This window comes from Cucurbita maxima, unplaced genomic scaffold, assembly GCF_002738345.1.
Source record: "Cucurbita maxima cultivar Rimu unplaced genomic scaffold, Cmax_1.0 Cma_Scf00015, whole genome shotgun sequence".
In the NCBI taxonomy this organism is placed as follows: domain Eukaryota; kingdom Viridiplantae; phylum Streptophyta; class Magnoliopsida; order Cucurbitales; family Cucurbitaceae; genus Cucurbita; species Cucurbita maxima.
Window position 1 is genome coordinate 1981928 of NW_019272031.1, and position 24293 is coordinate 2006220.

The following is a 24293-nucleotide window of genomic DNA, read 5'->3' on the forward strand; positions in this document are numbered from 1 at the left end:
CGGAGGTCCCAGTCCCGAACCCGTCGGCTGTTCCCCGAAGGGGGTTAGACATGAGGCAGTGTGCCAGTAAGAACGCTGGGCCAAAGTGGGTGGATTTGGGGGCGGTCTCACAACGATTGGAGGAAGGAAAGAGTGCCACATGTTAGGCCCCGAAAGGGGTGGATTATGATGTCCCAAAAAGGGGTGGATTGTGATGTCCCAAAAGGGGTGGATTGTGATGTCTCACATTGGTTGTGAGGAACAGTTAAGAATGAAAAATAGAATTGGGATCGATCCTCATTTATGTTTACACGTTTGATACCAACTATCACCTAATACCTAAAAATAGGAAAAATATATAACTAACTAAATCTCTCGTAAATAAATAAAATATACAGTTAATCAAATCTAAATCTAACCTAAAATATAGATTAGATCCCTAAATATCTTAGATATACTCCTAACTAATTATTAAAATATATCTCAAAATATCATATCCTAATACTCCCCTCAAGTTGGAGAGTGTATGTCAATCACACCCAACTTGTCCTTCAAAAGATCAAAGTGATGTCTTCCCAAAGCTTTAGTAAAAACATCTGCCAATTGCATTTTAGTCGAAACATAACACGGTTTGATGATTCCAGCTTGTAACTTTTCTCGAACTATATGACAATCTATTTCAATGTGTTTCGTACGTTCATGAAAAATTGGATTGACTGCTATATGTAATGCTGCTTGATTATCAGCATATAATAATGCTGGTTTGGACAGTGGAACATTCAAGTCTTGAAGAATGTATCTTAACCAAGTTAACTCTAAACAAGTATTTGTCATAGCTCGATACTCGGCTTCTGCTGATGATCTGGACACAATAGTCTGCTTTTTAGACTTCCAAAAAATAATTGAATTTTCGAGGAAAATACAGAACCCAGAAATAGACCTTCTGGAAGTTCGACAGTCACCCCAATCAGAATCGCAATATGCTTGTAATCTTAAATTGTTTTCAGATGGTAGTAGGAGTCCTTGACCAGGAGTGCCTTTGATGTATCTCAGAACTGGAAGAACTGCATCCCAATGTGGTTTTCTTGGTTCATGCATAAATTGGCTAAGCATACGAACTGAATAAGCTATGTCAGGCCTAGTGACTGTCAAATATATTAATCTGCTAATCAACCGTATGTATTTACTTGGATCATTCAACTTCTCTCCTTCTATTAAAGAAAGTTTCAGATTTTGCTCAATAGGAAATTTTTATGGACGTGCTCATGTAAGACCTGTGTCTTGAAGGATGTCTAGAACATACTTTCTTTGAGACATAAAAATTCCTTCTCTAGACCGAGAAAATTCAATGCTTAGAAAATATTTCAAATTTCCTAAATCTTTGATAAGAAATTTATGGAGTAAACTAGTCTTGAGATATTGAATTTCTTTGAGATCATTGTTTGTCAACAGAATATCATCAACATAGATTAGAATTGTCGTGGAAGAAGTACCTTTACTCTTAGTAAATAAAGAGTAATCTGCTTTGGATTGAGTGTAGCCTGCATTTTGTATAGTTGTAGAAAATATGGAGAACCAATTGCGATAGCCTGTTTTAATCCATAAAGAGATTTATGGAGCCAACATACTATATTCTCCCCCTGTCGGTGAAGACCTGGTGGTAAAGACATATAGACTTTCTCGTCTAGATTACCATGGAGAAAGACATTTTGAACATTCAACTGATGGGTGAACCATTTTCAAGCAGCAATAGTGAGTAGGCAACGAAGTGTAGTAAGTTTTGCTGTAGGAGAAAATGTTTCTGTGTAATCAATACCTTCAACCTGAGTGTATGCCTTTGCTACAAGTCGAGCTTTATAACGGTCAACAGAACCATTAGAGTTGTATTTAATTTTGTACACCCAATGACAACCAATAGCTTTATGACCAGGTGGTAGAGGAACGAGAGACCATGTATAATTACGTTCCAAAGCTGCAATTTCATCATTCATAGCATGCTGCCATAACGGGTCGCTAATTTCCTGTTTTAGGTTCTGTCTGGCATGTAATAAGAGCTAGAAAAGCACGTTGAGTAGGAGAAAAATGAGAGAATGAAAGGTAATGATGAAGGAGATACCTGGTGCTAGTGTTGGGACTTGAGCTAGAGGTTAAATAATTGGTTCTAGAAGACATCTCATAATCCTTATGTCAAGCTGGAGGCTGTTTAGTAGTATCAAGTGAGATAGGATTAGAATTAGTGGGCGAATCTGGAGAAGGTGGAGGAGACGACGAAGTAGTAGGTGAAGGGATAGGAGGTGAAGGAGGAATAGAAGGTGGAGGATGAATGTTTGAGTAGGATGGATCATGAAGTGGTACAACAGGAGTCGAAGGAGCTAATGTCAAAGTTTGTGAAGCTGATGAAAAAAGAAAGTCATCTTCACAAAATTTAACATCGCAATAAGAGCATGCATAACTTAGAGTTATAAATTGGTAATTTGCTACATTTAATTTGATTGGAACAAGTGAATATCCTAGCAGTTATGAATTGGTAATTTGTTCCATTTAATTTTATTGGAACAAGTGAATATCCTGGCTGATCAGAGTGATGAATATAATAAGGATGTGTTAAATCAACATCCGAAATTTTGAAGCTAGATTTGGTTGATTCCGCCATAAAGGAAATTTTGATATTTAAGAACACCACCAAGATCGGCGCTATGATACCATGTTAAGAATGAGAAATAGAAATAGAATTGGGATCGAAAGTATGATTTTTATTCATGTTTACGACGTTTAAATAAGATACAAACTATCCCCTAATACCTAAAAATAGGAAAAATATATAACTAACTAATTTATATCGAGTTAATCAAATCTAAATCTAACCTTAAATATACCACTAATCCATAAATATCTCAGATATACTCTTAACTAATTATGAAAATATATCTTCAAATATCATATCTTAATAAAAACAAACCACCATTTATATGGGTGTGGAAACTTTCCTCTACCAGATGCGTTTTAAAGCCTTGAGGGGAAGCCCGAAAAGGAGCCCAAAGAGAACAATATCTGCTAGTGGTGGATCTGGGGCGTTACAATTCCACGGACTCCCTAGGTATTTTACCTTGGTAAGACAACATATGTACCTGCAGATTTAGTATTACATATATGCACCTATAAGTGCACTACATACGCTATATGAGTGCGGTCAAGGGGTCTCCAACTGTTCCCGAATTGTGTTTTTTTTTGTCAAAGCAGAACAAGGGAGCACTTAGAGTCGATAGACACGAGGTCACTCCTTCTTGTGTCACATTCATATTGTGAGACTATTAGAGTTAGGCCGACTACCCTAGTAGTTTATCTGTCATAGAGAACATACTCAATGATGTATGTTAGAGTTGGAAATACGACAACAGACACTAAAATTAGAATGTAATTATCTAGATACCTTGAATTCAGCTACACTTAGTCTAGTCAACATGCTCTAAGAGATTGGCAAACTGGTGAGAGTTTCCCCGAGCTAATGTGGAAAAGCTAGAAGTTGACCAGCTGAAAAATTAAAAGTAAGCAGAGATAGAAGAGTAGAACCAAAATGTTTGTCTAGGCGAGCCTACGACATAGATTTATGGCATATAGATATGAGTACAAGCTCCTAGGGGCTTAATATTGATTGTACACCAAGCAGTCGATCAATGAGAGTCATTGAATCAACATTAGTTGATTGAATAAGCTTTCAAACCCGAACACAAGTTGAGTATAAGAGATCTAGTTAAACTTAGCTGCTTGTGGTAAGGAAACTTAAATAGTAGTTATTGAACTGAAATGACAACCATAATCAACCGAAGTTATTGGACTGAAGTGATAATTTGGTCCTACAAAATAAGTGATGAATGAAAGTAAGTCGAGGACTTGAGTGAATTTCAAAAGTTCAGTCAAAGGACCTTTTATTAATTTCGTTTAGATGAGTAGAACGAGTCCTACCCGTAGAATACAACCGATGATTGAGAATCTAGGTTAATTTTAGTGATGGCTTCTGGTAGAGCCTCGGTTATGTATGTGAATGTTGTATAAGTAATATGATTAGCTTTAAGCGAGCTACATATTGGATGTATACTCATTTGTGCTACTCTCCCTTTCTCGCAAGTGACACCTAAGTATCAGGTGATGACGATGTGGTGAAGAAGTTAACTAGCCATTGTAACTATTAGATTAGAGTCTAGAATGATTAGAGAAGTTGATTACGACCTAATGTGAAGATAATAAGCATGTTTTAGGGTTTAAATCAATAAAAATGGAACCGAGATGCATGTTTCGAATAGTTGAACCCGAAACATGTCTTTCATGAATCGAGCCTAGCCTAGTGATGCCCTAAGTCACTTTAGACCTCCCTACCTTTTCGGTATGCCACGAGCTCATGATTCCTCACATCGATCAAGTTTTTCTTAAGAATTACTTCAACGGGTAAGTAGTCGTACTGGATTTTTCTTAAGAATTATTTGTGAAATCCATCATGGAATGATCGGAGAAGTTGATTATGATCTAATGGGAGGATAATGAACATGTTTTAGGGTTTAAATCAATAAAAATAGATCGAAGATGCATGTTTCGAACCGTTGAACCCTAAGCAGCATGTCTTATTTTTGAATTTTAATTTAATTTTGCCCTATTTTTGTATTTGACTTAAAATTTTGACAGATTTTTTTTTTCTTTTTTCATTTTTCTTTTTATAAGATGTTTGTTCGCAAGCCTCACCGCCTCCGGTGGCTGTTTCTTCTCTGTTCCTTTCATCTCTCGTCGAGAACCAGAGCTCTAATTTCTCCGACTCAACAATCTCCCGGAGTATCTCCGGAATCAATCTAGATTTCTATTCGAATTTATTCTATTTGATTTTCTGGTGGTTGGAGGACTGTGTATTGCGTTCGCCGACGGAAATTGAGTCGGAACATCTGACTACGTAGAGCGAGTTTCATTTGGTTCGGTGGAGTGTGCGACAAGATATAGGCATCAAGTTGCAGAAGGCTTTGGTTTTCTGATAAGACAGTACGTTGAGGCAGTTTACTTTGTCCAACTTTTGTTTGAACTCTTCTTTATTCGACTGTGAGTTTGTGTGATTGCATTTAGTTTTATGGTCAGGTCATTTGTAGTGATGAACTAGTTCGCGTTTTAAAATTTTGATTGTTTCTTTTCGTCGGCGTATTGTCTTCCAATTTGTTGTCCTCTTATCTCTACTTGTTTATATGCCGGTTAAATTCAGGCTGCGGAGAGTGCTAAGTTTCTGCTGCTTCTTTTTGTTTTGTAGTTTAGATTGCTTTCTTTTTCTGGAATTTTCTCTTTTGGGAAGGATAGGGTGTTCTGGGCTATCAGATGCCTCTGCTTTATGATTCTCCCCCTGTTCAATGAAGTATGCCATTGTTATTATTTTAGAGATAAGTGGATAAGTTGTCATTTCTAGTGCTATGAATTTCATTTAGCAGTTTGGTGAGCCTTGATATGTGAAGAAATGTTGTTAGTGTTGGATGATGAAAATCCCACTAGTCCCACATCAGCTAATTTAAGGAATGATCATGGGTTCATAATCAAATAATACTCTCTCCATTGGTATGAAGCCTTTTGGGGAAGCACAAAGCAAAGCCATAAGAGCTTATGCTCAAAGTGGACAATATCATACCATTGTGGAGAGTTGTGTTCATCTAAAAGTCAGTACCGGTACATGTGCCTAGTTATCAAGAAGTGGGACACAACATTTTTGTCATTTTTTTTTTTTACATTTTGATTTTGGTACCTTGATTGCGATATTGCAATGCGTTGGTAAGCTCTGTGCCTGCTGTTGGTTTCTTGCTTAATTGATTTGTCTTGCTGAGAGAGAATTTATTTTTGGTTCTTATAAATTTGGGCCTTTTAAAATGCGTTTCATGTCCTGCTTCCTAAATTATTGACTTGTAATTTCCTCGTTTCATTTTTTAGATGGCCAGATGGGACGAGATTTTTTCTCTTCCAGTACAGAATCCTTCAACCTTGGAATTTTCTTCCGCTGATCTTGTGTGGTCTAAGGTAGAAGGATGGCGTGACAATGTGGATAGAGTTGCAGTAATCCCTTTTGCTAGAGTTGATGATTTTGTACGTGGCGAATCTTCAAATAAAGAATGTCCAACCAGATTTCATGTTGAAGCAAGGCGACGACGAGCATTGAAAGCACCTTTCAAACCGAAGGTTGATGGTGTACTGGAGTACATTATGTAAGTCCCATATTTGTATATGTGTTATATATACATATGTTTTCATCTCGTGCTTGGTCTTTTTTCTTCAAATTTTAGAAGCTTAGTTATTCATCGAATACATAGGTATTGGTGTTCGTTTGGTCCTGATGACCACAGGAAGGGGGGAGTTGTACGACCCAGTAGAAATACTTATATACCAAAGAAGAAAAATGCTGGACGGCCAAACACTAAAAGGGGTTGCACCTGCCACTTCATTGTCAAACGTTTAATTGCTGAACCATCTATTGCACTGATCATATATAATGAGGACAAGCATGTAGACAAGAAGGGATTGCCATGCCATGGTCCTCAAGACAAGAAGGCTGAAGGTACTCGTGCTATGTTTGCACCATACATCTCTGAAGATCTTCGTTTACGTGTATTGTCGCTTCTATATGTTGGCGTTTCTGTGGAGACCATTATGCAGAGACATAATGAATCGGTGGAGAAACAGGGTGGTCCATGCAACCGTGATGACCTTTTAACTCATAGATATGTAAGAATACAAGAGAGAAGCATCCGGCGTTCCACTCATGAGCTTGATGAAGATGATGCAGTAAGCATTAACATGTGGGTTGAGGGCCATCGTAGTAATGTTTTCTTTTATGAAGATTTTACTGATACAGACACCTTTACTTTGGGAATTCAAACAGAGTGGCAATTACAACAAATGATACGATTCGGCAATCGTGGCCTTCTTGCTTCAGATTCCAGGTTTGGAACAAACAAGTTGAAGGTATATCAGCTAATTCTTATGTCTCAGTTATTTCAACGTTGTTGGATTATAAGATCCAATTTCAATGTCAGATGATGCTAATTATGCCTTTTCTGCATTTTTGTCCAGTATCCAGTTCATAGTCTGGTAGTATTCAATTTAGACTACAACGCAATTCCAGTAGCTTGGATTATATCACCAAGATTTTCCAGTGGAGATGCCCATAGGTGGATGAGGGCTCTTCATAGCAGAGTTCAAACCAAAGATCCTACATGGAAGTTGGCTGGCTTTGTTGTGGACGATCCTCTTGCTGATGTACCGACAATCAGGTTACCTATTTCTCTTTGTTCAGAAATTAAGGACACTTTTGGAAGCCAAACTTGACTAATCAATCCATTGGGCTCATAGAATCAAAAGATAATCATCTTAACAGTTCAATAATTGTCTATAATTATAGACTTAATTCCTTTCTTCATTCTGTTCCTTTTCTTGGTTAAAGATGCTATTGATTCATACTGTCTTGTCTTGTTATAGTTTTGTTGAATATGAGAAAACTGTGCTGACTTCTTTTCTTCAACTGTTTTGATGGATAAACCAATGCACATGACCGATAAGTCCACTTAAAGGGCTACAGTCAATATTTCTTATGATTCTCCATAAGAGTGGCTTATAATTATTTTTTATGCTCAAATTTTCCTCTGCAAAAGGTTTTTAAGTTCAGTTAATCAGTACAATCTAACTTTTTTCGTTGGCGAATGTGAAAGCTACTAGTTAGTGCAAATCTAGCTATTCTACAGGATTGGCTCCCGCTTCTTTTAGGCTTGTCTTTTGTATTGTATTTTTTCATTTTTTCATTAAAAGCTCACACACGCACAAAAAAGAAAAAAAAATTGCTTTCATTTCCTTTCAAGTATGCCGCCCTCAGGTGAATGAGAGTATTTCTTTGATTTTATTCAGGGAGATATTTCAATGTTCTGTTTTATTAAGCTTTTGGCGGGTCCGTCATGCATGGCATAAAAATGTACTGAAGAAATGTGTGGAAATTGAGAAGCAAGCTGAGATATTAAGACAGCTTGGGCAAGCGGTGGATAGAGTTTGCCGAGGTGATGAAAAGGTGGATTTATTTGAACAGCTGATTAAAGATCAAGTTGATGATCCAGATTTAATTGACTACTTTAGGGCAACCTGGTGTCCTAGACTAGGTTTGTCTCCTTCTCCGTTCTCTAATAATGAGGTTTTCTTAGAAAAAGAAGGTTTCCAATTTATCATGCTTGCTGAATTTGTTGCTATCATTTTTATTTGCTAGATATCTGCATCATTTATCATCCAAAGTCTTCTAACGGCTACAAATTGATGGTTAATGCGATTATTTTATAATTCTTTTATATTTGACTTCAGACATGGTAAATGCGAGTGCAATGTGCATGAGCACTATCATTCAAGCACATTGCATTTGTTTTTATTTGAAGGAAGAGTGGCTATCGATCTGATCGAAAACAAATGTGTTCCGGGGGTGTAACAGCCCAAGTCACCGCTAACCGATATTGTCCTCTTTGAGTTTTCCCTTTTGGGCTTCCCCTCAAGGTTTTTAAAATGCGTCTACTAGAAAAATGTGTCAGCGAGGAGGCTGAGCCCCGAAGGGGGTGGATTGTGAGATCCCACATCGGTTGAGGAGGAAAACGAAACATTCTTTATAAGGGTGTGGAAACCTCTCTAGCAGACGCGTTTTAAAAACCTTGAGGGGAAGCTCGAAATGGAAAGGGGTTATTTTGAAAATTATGGACATTAGTTTTGAAGGCTAGATACATTCATTACATGTGCAACAAGTTTCAAGGCCATGGTGACTAGGAGGAGCATATCGAAATTCTCATCGTCTAAATTTTTTTGGTCTTAGGTTTGTGGACTACTGCACTAAAAGACCTTCCACTCACCAGTCTGGAAACATGTGCTGCAATGGAGTTTTACCACAGCCAATTGAAGTTACGATTGCTAAATGAAAAAGATGTTGATGTTTATCAGCGCACGGACTGGTTGGTCTACAAGCTGGGTACAAAGGTACATTCTTACTTCTGGCTTGATGAGTACTCGGAGAAGAATAGTTTTTCACGGTATTGGAAAGATGAATGGATGAGTGGCTTGACATATTGGCGCAGAGCATTGAAAATTCCAGACTCTGATGTTGTCATTGAAGGAAATATCGCAAAAGTCACCGACCAAATTACTCGAGACAGGAAATTTGTTGTTTGGAATCCTGGTTCGCAGTTCGGTCTTTGTGATTGCAGATGGGCAGAAATGGGTAATCTATGTGAGCATATCTGCAAGGTTATTAGCATATGTCGTAAGAAAGGGACTACAAAACCATCAATCAGCTCATTGCAGTACCAGAAGGCCTTGACCGACCTGCTGCGCTGTCCACCTCACGATTCGTTAATACGTGATCATGCTGTATCGTTTGCAATGTCTGTCCAGAAGCAGTTGAATGTACTAATCAGCATGGGGAGCAACCAAGAGTCGAGGAGTCCTTTCCAGGAGCATAAAACTGACACGGAAGTATCTACTGGAGAGACAGAATATCTGAGGGATATTGTACATAGAAACAAGTCTGAGTCGAACCAGAACAAGAGTGACCGTGCCTTGGTACAAGAAGCTGCTTCTAATTATATTACCGATAACGCCAGTAGCTTGCTTATTGATTCAACTGTGTCTGGAAAGCATGTGAATGGCGAAACTGCCGGGGAGGACTGCCCTTGTACTGAGATGGACGTCGATACAATGTCAATCTCTATATCGCCACAACGACTAAATTCCGTTGAAGAGGTTGTCGACGGTAATTCCTTTGAACAAAGTACAAATACAGTACAAATTGATATGGAGTACGAAAGTGTACCTCCTTCCAGTTACAATACCATCTTTGTTGACAGTGAACGTCATCAAGAAAAGATCGATGGCATTCTCAGTGATGCTCCTGAGCCCACAATTGCTTCATAGAGAACAATACCTCTTCTATTCCACGAACAAAAATGACATTTGTTCAGTCCTTCTGAGAAGAAAAACCAGATACCAAAGAAGTTTACACCATACCATATCAGATATGAACTCTGGGAACTCTTCTGAGCTTAAGTAGGTTGTTCTGAGTTGAACAAATATTGATCCTAAATTCTTCGGCGCACCGTTCTTGCCACGGTTAATGATCAAGCAGCTCACAATTTATTCTGCATCTCATCTTCGTGGCCACAGTAAGATCTTACGATAATCCATCGACGATAGTTCGATCCAAATTGATGAACTTTCATTGGACAGATAGAGGCGCATGATATTTTTTCTATTTTCCAGAAGGCCATGGCTGGCTGGGTTACTCAACTCTCTGGATGTTCCTCACATCAATACTGATTCTTTGTAAATTGTACAGGGAGCCACCGGGAAAAGAAATGAGATGACATGAGGTAGAGTTTAGGAGCGATGTGGAGCGGTTAATTTGATTCGTGTTATGTTCGATTTCATCAAGGTAAATCTTAAACTTAGAAGTATTGCAATTTTTACCTTAAACTTAAATAAATATCGCAATTTGTATGTTTCGATAGTCTTATGATAGAAGAACAATTATAATAACTATGGTTCCGAGTTTAATTAATTATAAATATGTAGTAAGAAATTAATAGACCTAGAGTTTTTTTTTGGTTAGTTGCGTTTTGGACAACTTTATACAATTTAATTACATGTTAATATTAAAAGTAATAGTAACAAAAGTATTTTTTTAAAAAAATATAATATTAAAATAGATATTTCAGAAGTTTAAAATAATTAAGTGGTTGGTAGAAGTTTTTCGTATAATAAATAAATAATATTTTTTTTGTTTGATTCTATGGTTAATTTCAACAATTTTATTATATTAATTAATTGTAGTTAGTTTATTTTATTAATTTAAATTATTATAATAACTTTAATCCATTAATAAATATATTATGAATAATGTGTTTTAATTTTAGATCTTTGAGTTTATGGATTTAATAAAGTTATAATAATAAAATGGAACATTAATTACACGTGTAAATAAGTATTCACTTTCATTTAATTAAAATTTTATAGGTAGAAACAAATTAAATAAATAGGCTTTTTAACGTAAGTTTGTTCAACTTTTAATATTTTCTATAAAGTTTTCATTTATTTGAACTCAATTCAATCTAAATAAGTTGACAACAAAATCCAAATTTTATGAGTTTCCTTGGGTTAATCGGAGTTTTCAAGGCAATAGGTCTTTTGACTAGGGGGAGTGTCGTGGACACAGGTTGTTAGGTTCATGATTAGTATCGTAAATCTTAAGGAGAGTGTCTTGGAAAACGAATAACCAAGATCAGTACAAAAACCTAGAAAGTAACTGAGAACAAGACAACGATCAAGAACTAAAACTAGACGTGGATTGAGATCCAAACTCAAAGAACAGTAACCAAGAACTATAATTCAAGGACTAAGGTTCTCAGGATAGATCATGATAAGAACCCACAAGTCAAGAACAAGCAAGTCAAGAACAAGAACTAGACAACCTAATTATGTACAACAAGAACCAAAATAAGACCAGAAAAAGTGTTGTACCCTAGCATATCAAGGACACGATTAAGTGTCTACAAGTAGACTACTTCATTTCATGTTTTCCATGTTTTTCAGGTAAACAAGGAGTAGACTACTTACTGAGTCTTTTTACTCATTTCATGTTTTCCATGTTTTTCAGGTAAACAAGGAGATTGAGAGCAGACTCTAGAGCAGGTGCCATAGACAAGTCTCACCCATCATCCTCCACACCCTTTTATTTTAAATATTGTGCCAGTTCCTTTTGTATTTTATCTTTATGTTGTGTTTCAAATACTTATGTATAACACTATTTTGTTATAATATAAATATAATGTATATTATGTTTCAAATTTTATTTGTTTTACTTCGTGAAAAAGTTACTCATCTTTTTGGAGTCATCGAGTCAGTCCGGTTCTTACAAGCCGCCTAAGGACTATAGATTGATATGATAGGTCCCACCAATGATTGTATGTGTTTGCATCTAATCCTAACAGTGAGGTCACTTACTATATCTTAAAATACTCAAGCCACGTTTTACTCATATTTCAGGTAAAAGCAAGACATCCCTACACGGTTGACAACGTCATTGCAATTCGAGACCATGGAACATGCATAAGGTAGCTGTACTTATTTTGTTAGACTTGTGTTAGAATAGGGTGTTTTTAATATTAATGCTTATTTATTTCATTTAATATTTTATTATGTCGTTTTAAAAATGTTTTCGAACACATAACTCTATGACAATGTTTTAAGATGAAGTTTAAACATTTATTTTCGCATAAAATAATTATGTTAGGATTAAAAACACTCTTATGGTTAGTTTTGGAGGGTAACGGTTAATATTTTATTTAACTAATACCCATAAACTTTCAAAAATACTTTTAACTATTAAAGTGTTATAAAAATACCCATAAGTTTTTTTTTTTAAAAAAAAATTAATTTATAACTTAATTTTTTAAAAAAAAATTCAAAATTACCCTTAACGTTAGTATGACGAGTTAAATTCATCAATAGACAATTTTCATTCATATATTGATCGTAAGATTTTTTTTTGAACTTTTTGTTTAATAAAAGTAAAAAATATTAATTGTATTTTTGAATTATTTTTAAAAAAAATTAGTACTTTTGAAACACCATTATTTTTTAAAAAAATATTAACAATTTTATCCTAAATCTTTATTTTGGAGGCGTGTATGATACCTGGGTAGGCGTGTATGATACCTGGGCTCGAGGGAAAGGAGAGATGTAAAAAAAATTACCAACTTGACCTTTAGCCCAAATGTTATTTACTAAAATCTCCTTTTCAGGGATAATGATGGATTGTTAGTAGTGACGATTTAGACGATATAGTTAGGAGACATGTACGGTTAGATTCCATTTGACATATCTTAATTAAAATGTTTGGGTGTTGATTGGGTTAGATAGGTAAGTAAAAAGGCCTTATTTAATTTAACCATAAAATTACCATAATATAATTTTTTTTTATTTGAAAAAAAAACTTACCTCGAAAGCTCGTTGACTCGATTAAAAATTATTAAAAAACAACGATATCGCGAAAACCTAGCAAAGTACATAAATTCAAACCATCATATCATCAAAATCCCCAAGATCCTATCGTACTTTCAACGTGGACAGGTGGGTTCGTAAGCTAATGGCCCAACACTGTAAAGCACAACCGGTTTCTTCTCGGCGTCCAAGAATGCCTTCACCGGCTTCAACTCTGCCCCCTCTATTCCGCCGTTCATTTTTGACGTTATAGTGCAATTCTTGTTCGACGACTTCACATTATAAACCTTGCATCGGTGGTATGCGTGGCTCGACACGTCCTTCGCCGCTAGCCAGAAGTAACCGTTATTGTCCGTGGTGGCTATCACAACTACTCGAGAATACTTGGTGTTCTTGCATGTCATTTGTACCATAGCACCTGCAACGATCATAGATATATAATACTAGGTGTTTTGGAGAGATTTTAGGTTCAAGGTAGACAATATCATACAAGTACGAGAATCATTATTGGACAATGTGAATAAACGCTTTTAGTAAACAAACAACAACATTGATATCAAATTTAGAACATTGCCTCGATTACATGTAAAATACACGCTAAAACTAAAGTGGGTTTATGCTATATCTAATGATTCGTAGGTAAAAATGTTATTTTTCGAACTAACCTGAAAGGGGTTTAGCATCGAGAAGGGTTTCAACACCGGGATACTTGCAAGACTTGCAATAAACAACACCTTCGACTTCGATGGACCTTCTTTGATGATAGGTATGCGGTTTAGGTGGCTCAACGGGGGCGTAGTGAGGCGAAGGGGAAGGAGGGAGGTGGTGGGGAACCGGAGATTGGCTCGGTGGCTGGTGGGGGATCGGAGACTCGCTCGGCGGGGGAAGGTGGTGGGGAACCGGAGATTGGCTCGGTGGCTGGTGGGGGATCGGAGACTCGCTCGACGGGGCAAGGTGGTGGGGGCTCGGGGCAACTAGATGATGGTCGGCTGGTGCAGGAGCAGGACTCTCATGATACTCCGCAGCTTCAAAGACATTGAAACTACAATGGAAGAGAAGCGTTATTACAAAAAGACTTATGGTAAGAGAAGCCATTTAGATATGATATGAACTTCTAACATCCAAGGCTCGTATATATAATGGCTCTTAATCAATAATAACATTAAAAAAATTTGAAGTTGAAATAAAGAGGCAACTCACATACCAAATAAAGTTGAACAAATTTCTTAATTAGAATTTTATAAATAATTTAAATACTAAAAAATTTCATTCTTCAAAATTTTTAATTTTTAAAGAAATGATAGAAATGGAAAGTGTAAAGAGATGGGTAATAAACTAAACCGACCATTTGTTACCTAATCAAAATCTCAAGTACCATTGACTTCTCTGTTATTTGTAAAAGACATGACCTATTACACGATCCAAACTTAAGAAGATTCAATAAGCATTAGTTTTTCATATACGAAATTGGTTAGACTCGGTTCAACCAATCATTTCATGTGTTACAGACTGATTCGATTGAAGAAGGACCATTTAAAGTTTCAGGAGTGAATATTTGCATGCAAGCATTATTTCATGATTGGTTAGAAAACTTTATTTTTTATTTTTAATTTAAAAAAGTTTGTAAAAATCAAATGGTGAAAATTCACTTCTGTCTTTTGTTCGGAGGGGTTAAATCACGGCCATAAATGTTTGTGTTGGGAGACTATAAATACCCACCAATTATTATTTAAAAAATCAGAATTTGTGAGGAATGACATTGATCTCTCAAGTTGAGACGTTACCCTTATAAATTCGAGCATCATCTTTGTCATTTATAAGTTTCGAGCAATTCTTGTTGTAGATTGCATCCGAGCCATTCAGTCAAACATTGATCAAGTTTGACTGTAGAGTGACTCAATTTAGAACCATGTTCAAATCGTGTTCTATATCTTTGATCGTAAGAGGTAATCTAATTCGAGCCTTATTTCTTGTATGATCTAAATTTTGTATAAGAAGTGTTAATTTCTCTGATTCAACAGTTATTACTCCACTCAAATAAAAGCTTGATAGTTGAGCTGACGATTAGGGTTGCCTTATCAGATCCCATATTGGTTGGAGGAGGGGATAAAACTTCTCTTTAGTAAATGGGTTTTAAAATCGCGAGAGTAATAGTGATAGGTAACGGGTCAAACCAGACAATATCTGCCTATAACGGGTCAAACCAGACAATATCTACCAATAATAGACTTGCGTTGTTACAAATTGTGAAATATTCGGGATAGAAATGTATTTTTATTTTAAAATATAAATCGAATTTATATTTTAAAATAAAAATTATCCACTTAAATTTTTATAAAAATATTTCAAAAAAAGGAGAAAAAAATTAATATTTTCTTAGTTGACCATTATTGCCATTTCAAGAGGTATAAATTAATATATTGCACTGAAAAAAATGATATCATTTAGTTAGTAGTTAGGTTGGTCAACTATATATTAATATTTCTCTAATTCTTTTTTGTCGTAGGTGAAATTACATTTAAATCCACTAATTTAGGATGTTTTGATACGAAATTACTAATATTTTGGTTAAATTAAGGAGGATTGGAGCGGTATTAGCTCATTGATCCGCTTGAATTTCAAGTACGACACTCTTCTATTGGTTAATCGTGTTTTAAATACCTTTCGAACTATTAGATATGCATGCATTGGTTGATCTATATGATATGTATACTCGTGACTTATATTAGATGCTTATTTAAGCATAAGGTTTGGAAGGAAAAATGAAATTAAACAGAAACCAAAAACCCATTAAATCGAAAGGTTGAATCTATGATTTGTATATGTTTGGGTGTTGTTTTGGTCATTTGAAGGACGTTTTAAGTTCATACGAGTAAGGACTATGCTATTGTGGTGTTTTGAGGAGCGGAAAAAAAATTTAAGCAACCCAAAATTCTTCGTGTGAACAAGATTTTCAGCTATTGCCCGAAGGAAAAATGTGACGTGTGGGAGTGCATGCGTGTGGGGCGCTTGTGGTTGAGAGTGTGCAAGCGCACGAGAACACATGAGCTCGTCCGTTTTGTCACCTTGCTAAGTATATAAGTTTCGAACATGTTTTAACTAGTAATATGATACAAGTATTTACGTATGTGATTGAAGACATAGTAGACAACTAGTCGAGAGTGAACCTTAAGTATAGAGAAACTAGAGAGAAGTTAGTCATAATATCGTGAAAATTCCAAAAAAAAAAGAAAAAAGAAAAAAGAAAAAGAAAAGAAAGTAAATAAAAGCTTTCACCCTTAGAAGAACGACCGAACACTAGAAATTATTTGACAAGTGACTCGAGATGAAAACTCGAGCTAGATTTGGGGTTGACATTTAGAATAGACTAATAACGTGCTTGAAAAATTCAAAATTATTAATATAACATAATCATTTAATAATAATTAAATATTTTATTTGCAATTTAATATTATTCGGTATGGAAAATGATTTGATCCAAATTATTCATGTGAAGACATGTGAGTCGAGATGTCCATTTAACCTATGAGGTCGAAGTCCCGTGAGTGCTTGTCCTGAATGGGGTGAGGATTCCCTATTGATCGGGAAATGGGGAAGGGTGTAGGGAGAGATTTCTTTCCATGTCTGCCAAATTCCCTAACCCGTCCCACCCTCGTCTTCCTTACTATAAATATATTTTTAATGCATGAAGTAAGTATCAAAACTTATAAAATATTATTGATCTTATTATAAAGGTATAATATTGTCCACTTTGAGCATAAACTCGAGTGAATTTCTTACTTCTAAACTCATGATCATTCCCTAAATTAGTCAGGGTGGAACTCACTCCCAATAATCCTCAACAAATCTTTCATCAGAGTACTCGAAATGCTCGACCAGGGAATTTGGAGAAAATGCATTGGAATACTCAAACAAAGAATTGGGATGTTAGTTGGATGTCTCTTCAAACAGAGTGCGATTTCTTTAATGCTTATGCTTATGCTTATATGCGTTTTAAAATCGTGAAGTTGACGGTAATACATAACAGACCGAAACAGACAATATCTGTTAGTCGTGGACTTAGGCTATTACAAATGGTATCAGAGCCAGATACCGGGGTGGTGTATTAGCTAGGATGTTGGCCTCCAAGGGAGGTGGATTGTTAGATCCCACATTGGTTGGAGAGGGGAACGAAAGATTCCTAGGGTGTAGAAACCTCTTCCTAGTTTACGCATTTTAAAACCATGAGGCTGACGACGATATGTAACGAGCCAAAGCGGACATATCTACTAATAGTAGCCTTGGGCTGTTACAAATGATATCAAAGCCCAACACCGGGCGATGTGCTAGCGAGAACGTTGGGCCCTCAAGGGGGATGAATTGTTAAATCTCACATTGGTTGGAGAGGGAAACAAAGTATTCCTTATAAAGATATGAAAACCTCTCTCTAGTATACGCGTTTTAAAACTGTGTGACAAGTCAAAACAGACAATATCTACTAGCAATGGACTTGGGCTGTTGCAAATGATTTGTTTTTCAAGTTCCATGATTGCATGTGTTTGCGTGCAAGACATCTTTTTACGGTTACGATGACAATTGCAAACAAAGACTATGAAACTTACATACGGTAGTTGTATTTAATTCAGTAGATCTTAGGTTAGTACAGTGCATTGTTATTTTTATATTTACCTTCCTTTATTTTAATATTTCTTTTATATTGTTTTTAGACCCTTTCTAAAACTTATAAGTCCATGACATCATTTTATGAAGTCAATTTAAATGAATGTTTCCACATAAAGAAGTTACATCGGGTAGCGACTCTACGGAAAATATTATTTCATAAAGTTTCAATATCAAATATTCACAAGTCACAACACATCACTAACATCAATAACAAATATAAAATATTCTTAATTTTCATAATAATTTTAAAAATAGGATACGGTGTGTCACGACCCAATATTTTACTATGGACCGTGACTAACAATGACACATGAATGCACAAAATAATTTAAGTAGTCAATAGAGAAAAATCATTTACTTCCAATAAAATTTTGAACGACAAACAAAAATAATTAATAGTTTGGAAATAAATTACGAAAGAATTCAAATACAAAATAAAGACTGGACTGACGCCCCAGGACAACTCATTCATCTATGACAATCCCCGTCTCCATCACGCCCGCCCTTGACCGACGCCTCACACTCCTGAAAAAGGAAAACATAGCAAGGATGAGTTTAAAAATTATACTCATTAAGCCACCTACTTGTACGCTCTCATCGCTTCCTAACTAAACAGGTTCCCACGGTCTCCTAATTTGATTATAGAACATATGGTTCTAATCTTAGTCCCTTGGGGCTTGCCCCTTGGACTTTACCAGTTCATCGTCTTTTCATTTGATACTTAAAGGTTCCTTACGCTGAGCTGATATGGCCAGTATCTCTTTATGAGGCGCTACCTCTGCATGACTATATGAGACTACATGGTATCTAGCCTAGGGGTGTGCTGAGTACCTCCTAAGCTCATATAGTCCCCCTATGGGGGGCACGACCCAACCCGTTCCCATGCAGCTAATGGGTTGTACGACGTGGAGACACATTTCCCATGTTAAATGGCTAGGAGCAGTACGAACTGGTCAGGAACCCCTGGTCCTCCCACGAAGCTATAGATACCGTTCACACACTAGCAATCTATGAACACTCCTGAGGTACTTCGTCACCATAGTAATTTGCTAAGTTCCTAGGAGAAGATTAGGTCTAGCTAGAGTGACTTGTCGCTCCTAACTGCAAATCCCTAGGCGTATCATAGTAATGGGCCATAGAAAATAACAGAGTGTGCATGCAACCGTCGTCTAACATCATAATATATAATTCATGCAAATTAGGCACGCAAGCTCAACGGGGCAATGACCTCCATCAAGCACCCAAAATGCGAAGTTCGCGCTCAATGGGGCGAAGTCATCCATCAAGTACCCGAAACGCGAAATACACAATTCCAACATGAATTAAACACATGCATACGTATAGCGGAAATTTAAAGCATGATCGCGCTCAGATAATTCACTCAAAACTTCACATAATATTACACATCATCAGCTCATAACAATCACTTATAGGAGGCTACCACCTAAGGTGAATAACTAGCATGCATGCAGTCCAAGTGAATCCTACAAGTATTTCTTCCTGAACACCGGGTGGTGACTTACCTGGTTGACGCGTGCCCTTTCGCTAGCGTTTCTATGCCCGTGAGGTGTCCAAAAATATTGTTTTTCTTCAAGATCCCTATTCACATAAAAACAGTATTAGAACTAGGATCAGGACAAAAATCAAGCAAACAGAGGGTGAACGGGCCAAAACGGGTGTCTCACGCGCCCTCAGCGTTGGCTATGCGCCGACCACACGCGAGAAAGTGCACCAGTCGCAGGCTGCACGCACGACTGCTTCTGCATAGTCGCGAGTTAGGAGGTTCGATTCGGCTCGGGTTTGTGGTTCGGCTCGAGGTTTGCAAGCGACACGTGTCATCGTTTCACTGGAGTTGCGTTGCTCCAGCCAACGATCGACGCGTGTCTGGCACCTACCAAGCCGCACTCCGCCACTCGGCAGCCGACACGTGACTGCCAAATTATTATTTTTTTTTCTTCTTCTCTCTCTCTCTCTCTCTCCTGCAATCTGTTTTTCCATTTTCATATCTTTTGATTTGGAGTTCGAATCAATATGGTTTCTTTGGCATGGTTCTAGATCGTGTTACGGGCTATGTCGGTATTTGTTTTTCGTAATTTTTCCTTAACTACCAGAAGAGTTAAGAGCGTCGGAAGTTCGCTTACTGTTCTCAGACGATTCTCGGATCTCCACCTTCGGATCAAAATTTCAACCAAACTTCTTCACAAATTGTGTGTAGAGTTGTTCCTAGGTGAATATATCAATATTTTAGGACTCGATTCACGTAGGAAAAGCCCAGATCTGAAAAATGTCGTTCAAAACCTTACCTCGCGAAACGTTCTTGGATCTTGACGGAGTGTCGGCTTCGCTAACGTATCAGTTTGTATAAGTCTCGTCTGAAGGTGGATTCCGACGGTGGTCTGATGAAACTTAGCGGCGACGCTTTTCTGTTTCCTCTCAATTTGATGGGGTTTTCCTTGAACCCGTGTTATGACTTCTGTTTTTTGGGCGCTGCAAGGAGGGTTAGGTTGTAACCTCCTAGTGGGGTTGGTTGGGTTGACCCAATAAAAAAAATGTCAACCTGTGAAGCGGTCGGAATTTTTTGATTCTAAAAATTAAACCCAACCCAAACAAAAAAGAAAAAAAATTTATAATTCGAACTCAATTTGTATGATTTGGGTTGAATAGTCCAAGATGATCTGAATTCTGGAATCATAAGAATCCTCTTAATACCAAATTTTGAAATATGATATTAGATGAAACCTTATTAAATGTGACGTAAGATTTTGTTTTATTTGCAAAATTAAAATGGTAATAAAACCCAAGGATGAATTAAAACATTTAAACATTGGTTAAACTTTCAACTTAGTTTCAAGTTTGAGGTGTGTAAAGTCGTAATTATTTTAAAATTTAATTTTAATTAAGTTGATTACTGATTAATGACATTTGGTAATAATTATGTGAGAAATGATTATAAATATATTTCATTTATCTTTGTTTGATCCAAATCATTAGCCATCATCAAATGCCACATGTCATGTAACGTTAATTTATTAAATAAAAGGGAGTGATGAATAATATAATTAAAATCCTTTTTAGAGAGAAAATATATTTTTATTAGTTTATGTAATTTGAAATGTAAAAAAAAAAATAATAAAAAAATAACTTTAAATTTTATTTTAGTTTTTAATTTTTTTTTTTGGAAAGATATTCATATTTTTATTTTCTTAAATATATTTTTTTTATAATAATATGGGCTATTTTTAAAATTTATTAGAAATATTTGTACAATAAATATAATTAGTTAAAGGATCAATTGCAAATATTTTTTATATTTGTATTTATTTAGTTTTTTAATTTCTAAAAAATATTTAATAGTTCATTCAATTTTTTATTTTTTGTATTTTCAAATAAATTACTCAATTTTTAATTATATATTTGATAGTTTTTTTTTAATTTGAAAAGAATTTAAATAGATATTTAATCTTTCAATTTTCTATAATAAGTGTTTGAAAATAAAAATTATAAATAAATTCTTGAAACTTTTTGGAATTTTTTTGGGTATTTTTTTAAATTAAATAATTAATATAAGTTTAAATTTTATATCTAATAAAATATTAAAATTTTAATTTTTGTCATTTTAAAAAGTGTAGAATAAGTAAATGAAAATTTAATATAAACAAAATCCGACAAGGGGGAATCCGACGTCGTTTCTCTTTCTCCCAAATTTGATTCCATTCCAATGCTCTTAACTCATCAACTCTTCCTCTCATAGATAAAATCCAACCACAAACGCAACGCACTGTAAATCCACAAACAAGAAATGGCGATTCCCTCGCAGATTGCTGCATTCGCCGCCGTCTGTTGCTGTCTCGCCGCCATTTTCTTCTTTGGATGCTCAAATGCGAGAGACCTGCGTCCATCGGAGCACGGTTTGGAGTACCAAAACCCTGGCGCTACCGGAAACTCTTCATCGAATATGCAATCGTTCTTCCAAGGAAACACCTTAACCTCCTCCGGTGTCGAACTTCCGAAGGCGGTGAACACGAGTCTGCCGTCGCAGTGGTGGAATCGCAGCCACACTAACCGCTCTGGATCAGGCGGAGATCACATTCGCGGCGCGTTGATTGTTGTGAGTTTGGTATGTGGAATTATAGGCTTTTCTTTACTGATTGCTTCTGCTTTTATTTACTTCTTCAAGTTCAAGAAGCAGAATAGTAGATCGCCGTCCTCGCTCTCTGCCTCTGAAACTGCTAGCATTGTTGTTAGCAAGTGATTTGAAGACGAATTTGCATTGTACATAGCCATGAGATCTGGTCGCTGATCTTATTTCTGTAAGAGATTCATGTCCTTTTCTGATTTCTTTGCTTTTATTTACTTCTTCAAGTTCAAGAAGCAGAATAGTAGATCGACGTCCTCGCTCTCTGCCTCTGAAACTGCTAACATTATCGTTAGCAAGTGATTTGAAGACGAATTTGCATTGTACATAGCTATGAGATCTGGTCGCTGTTCTTATCTCTGAAAGAGATTCATGTCCTTTTCTTTTCCTTTCCTTGATTTTTGCTCTGGTATGTTTGAATTGAGTTCCTGAACTAGCATAATCTTAGATCTTCAGATATTCCACAAGATTATTGCCAATTTCCGATTCAGATACAGTTGATTCGTTCAGACAATATCTGATTATGAACATTTGTTGTTGTGATTTAGATTTGTGGAAAATGCAATAGAGAGCAGGGGAATTTAATGGTAATTAGAAGAAGTAAATTACAAGTTCTGAACCTTAAAATAAATAATTGGTTAAATAATAATAATTTAATTTTAATTTTAATGTTAAATTACAAGTTGCCATTAAACTTTTAAGTTGTTTAAAGTTTCTAAAATTTTAATTTATGTTAAATAATTTAGAACTTGATTTTTAAAATTTTAATTTTATGAATAATAGACCATTAACATTGGCATATTTATTTATTTATTTATTTATTATTATTATTATTTTTAACGTGAAGTAATTTATTAAAAATAGAATTAAGTCTAAATTATAGAAAATACCTCTAAATAATGAGTTAGCCGTAGCGATGACCTGAGGTCAACAGGTCCCTAACTGTCATGCGAGGCATGATTTGATTAGCGTACGTGTCTGTACTCATCGTCATAAATGGGAAAGTATTTCGATGTATATGTACACACAAAATACAGGACATCTCTATAGCTTTTATCTTTAAATCATCTTCGAGACACAACCTTATATATTGTTCATATATTACTCTAAGCAATATGCAAGTGTTGGTCTTCATATGTTCATCATCGTCAACTTCAATTAGGGTTGTGTCTTTAAAAAAATCGTTGACATAATGCGTCATGACATTTAATACATGCACATCATCTTAATATGGAATAATGTTATATTAAGTCACCTCATCATCATACATCTTACATCTTGATGTCATCATCTCATATCATCATATGTATCATCACATCATCATACAATATTATCATATAACATCATCAATATCAACATCATGTAACTCAGTCTCGTCTTCATACGTCATACGTCATACATCATATATGCATCATGCATCACCATTATACATTATACATTTTATATATATATATATATATATATATATATATATATATATATATATATATATATATATATATATATATATATATATATAGTATTAGAAAAGTTTCTATCTTTTTATCAAAATGAGTGAGTTAATTCAAAGAAATTTTAGGTCGACAACAATGCATCTAATTGATGATACAAAGTTGTAGGGGAGAAACAAGTATATGGATATTCAAGATGACCAATGTACCGTGGACACTTGTGAAAGTTTAAAACAAGAACTCTGCTCACAATTCTTTCAAAAGAATGTCGAGATAATTGCAATAAGGAAGTTAAGGCATATTGAGAATATCTGAAACTACGTTAAGCAATTTTCTGAGCTTAGGTTGGATATTCGTGATATGTTCGAGAAAGATAAGATCTTTAATTTTGTTGAGAGATTGAAGAATGGGAAAAGATCAAGTTTTATGAATAAAGGGTCCAAGTCCTTTCCCGGACCTATGCTACAGTCAAACGATTATTTGACCTTAGCAACGATCAATCCTATGACAGGAGGCAAAACTAGGTTTGGTAAGCCAAAGAGGAGAATGGATCAAAGTTCCTTACGTACTTCTGGCATCCACCATCAACTCTATTATCCATATACACTTGCACAAAATGGTTGTGCTAAGAGAAAACATCGTCACGTGACTAAGACTGACTTAACCCTTCTTTTTCACTCTCATCTTTCTCCTCGTTTGTGGGCTGACGCCTTCAGCCCTACAACATATATTATCAACCGGTTGCCTACTCCACTTCTTGGAGGCAAGTCACCATTTGAACTCCTCTATGGCTAATCTTTGCGTTAAGACTCACTTTCTTGTTGTCTCTAGCTCCTAGACCTAACCTCTTTCCTCTCTTCATATTTCAAATTTTTTTAAACCGCATCTTTGCCATATTGATTCATCCACCTACCACTTCTTCACCACAAATTTCTCAATCCAGCTCATCTCTGTGTGATATTTGTTTTGACCTTGTGGATGAGTGTGCAGGTTGGTACCTCTCTTGCCATGATCACATGATCCAAAACTGGTATTTTCAA

At 35.8% G+C, this 24293-nt stretch overlaps 3 protein-coding genes across 5 annotated transcripts; 2 read left to right on the plus strand and 1 right to left on the minus strand.

The window, feature by feature from the left end:
* The first annotated feature begins 4704 nt into the window (after positions 1–4704).
* LOC111490379 lies at positions 4705–10513 on the plus strand. Of its 3 annotated transcripts, none has more exons than XR_002719559.1 (7): positions 4705–5001; positions 5926–6197; positions 6303–6954; positions 7063–7262; positions 7891–8135; positions 8828–10169; positions 10343–10513. XR_002719559.1 is itself a non-coding variant. In XM_023138973.1 (7 exons), exons 2-7 carry the CDS (start codon positions 5926–5928, stop codon positions 9900–9902), a joined length of 2376 nt encoding a protein of 791 aa, XP_022994741.1. In that variant the 5' UTR covers positions 4705–5001; the 3' UTR covers positions 9903–10242. The 3 variants fall into 3 exon arrangements, 2 of the variants coding, with proteins under 2 accessions (XP_022994741.1, XP_022994740.1); XM_023138973.1 differs by lacking the exon at positions 10343–10513 and having other exon boundaries at positions 8828–9831; positions 9900–10242; XM_023138972.1 differs by lacking the exon at positions 10343–10513 and having other exon boundaries at positions 8828–10242.
* Positions 10514–12998: 2485 nt separating this feature from the next.
* On the minus strand, positions 12999–14111 carry LOC111490464 (non-classical arabinogalactan protein 31-like). Its single transcript, XM_023139098.1, has 2 exons — positions 13671–14111; positions 12999–13423 (listed from the first exon to the last, which is right to left on the minus strand). Exons 1-2 carry the CDS (start codon positions 14098–14100, stop codon positions 13122–13124), a joined length of 732 nt encoding a protein of 243 aa, XP_022994866.1. The 5' UTR covers positions 14101–14111; the 3' UTR covers positions 12999–13121.
* A 7355-nt stretch (positions 14112–21466) lies between these two features.
* On the plus strand, positions 21467–21919 carry LOC111489933. Its single transcript, XM_023138337.1, has one exon. It carries the CDS (start codon positions 21467–21469, stop codon positions 21917–21919), a length of 453 nt encoding a protein of 150 aa, XP_022994105.1.
* The last annotated feature ends 2374 nt before the right edge of the window (positions 21920–24293 follow it).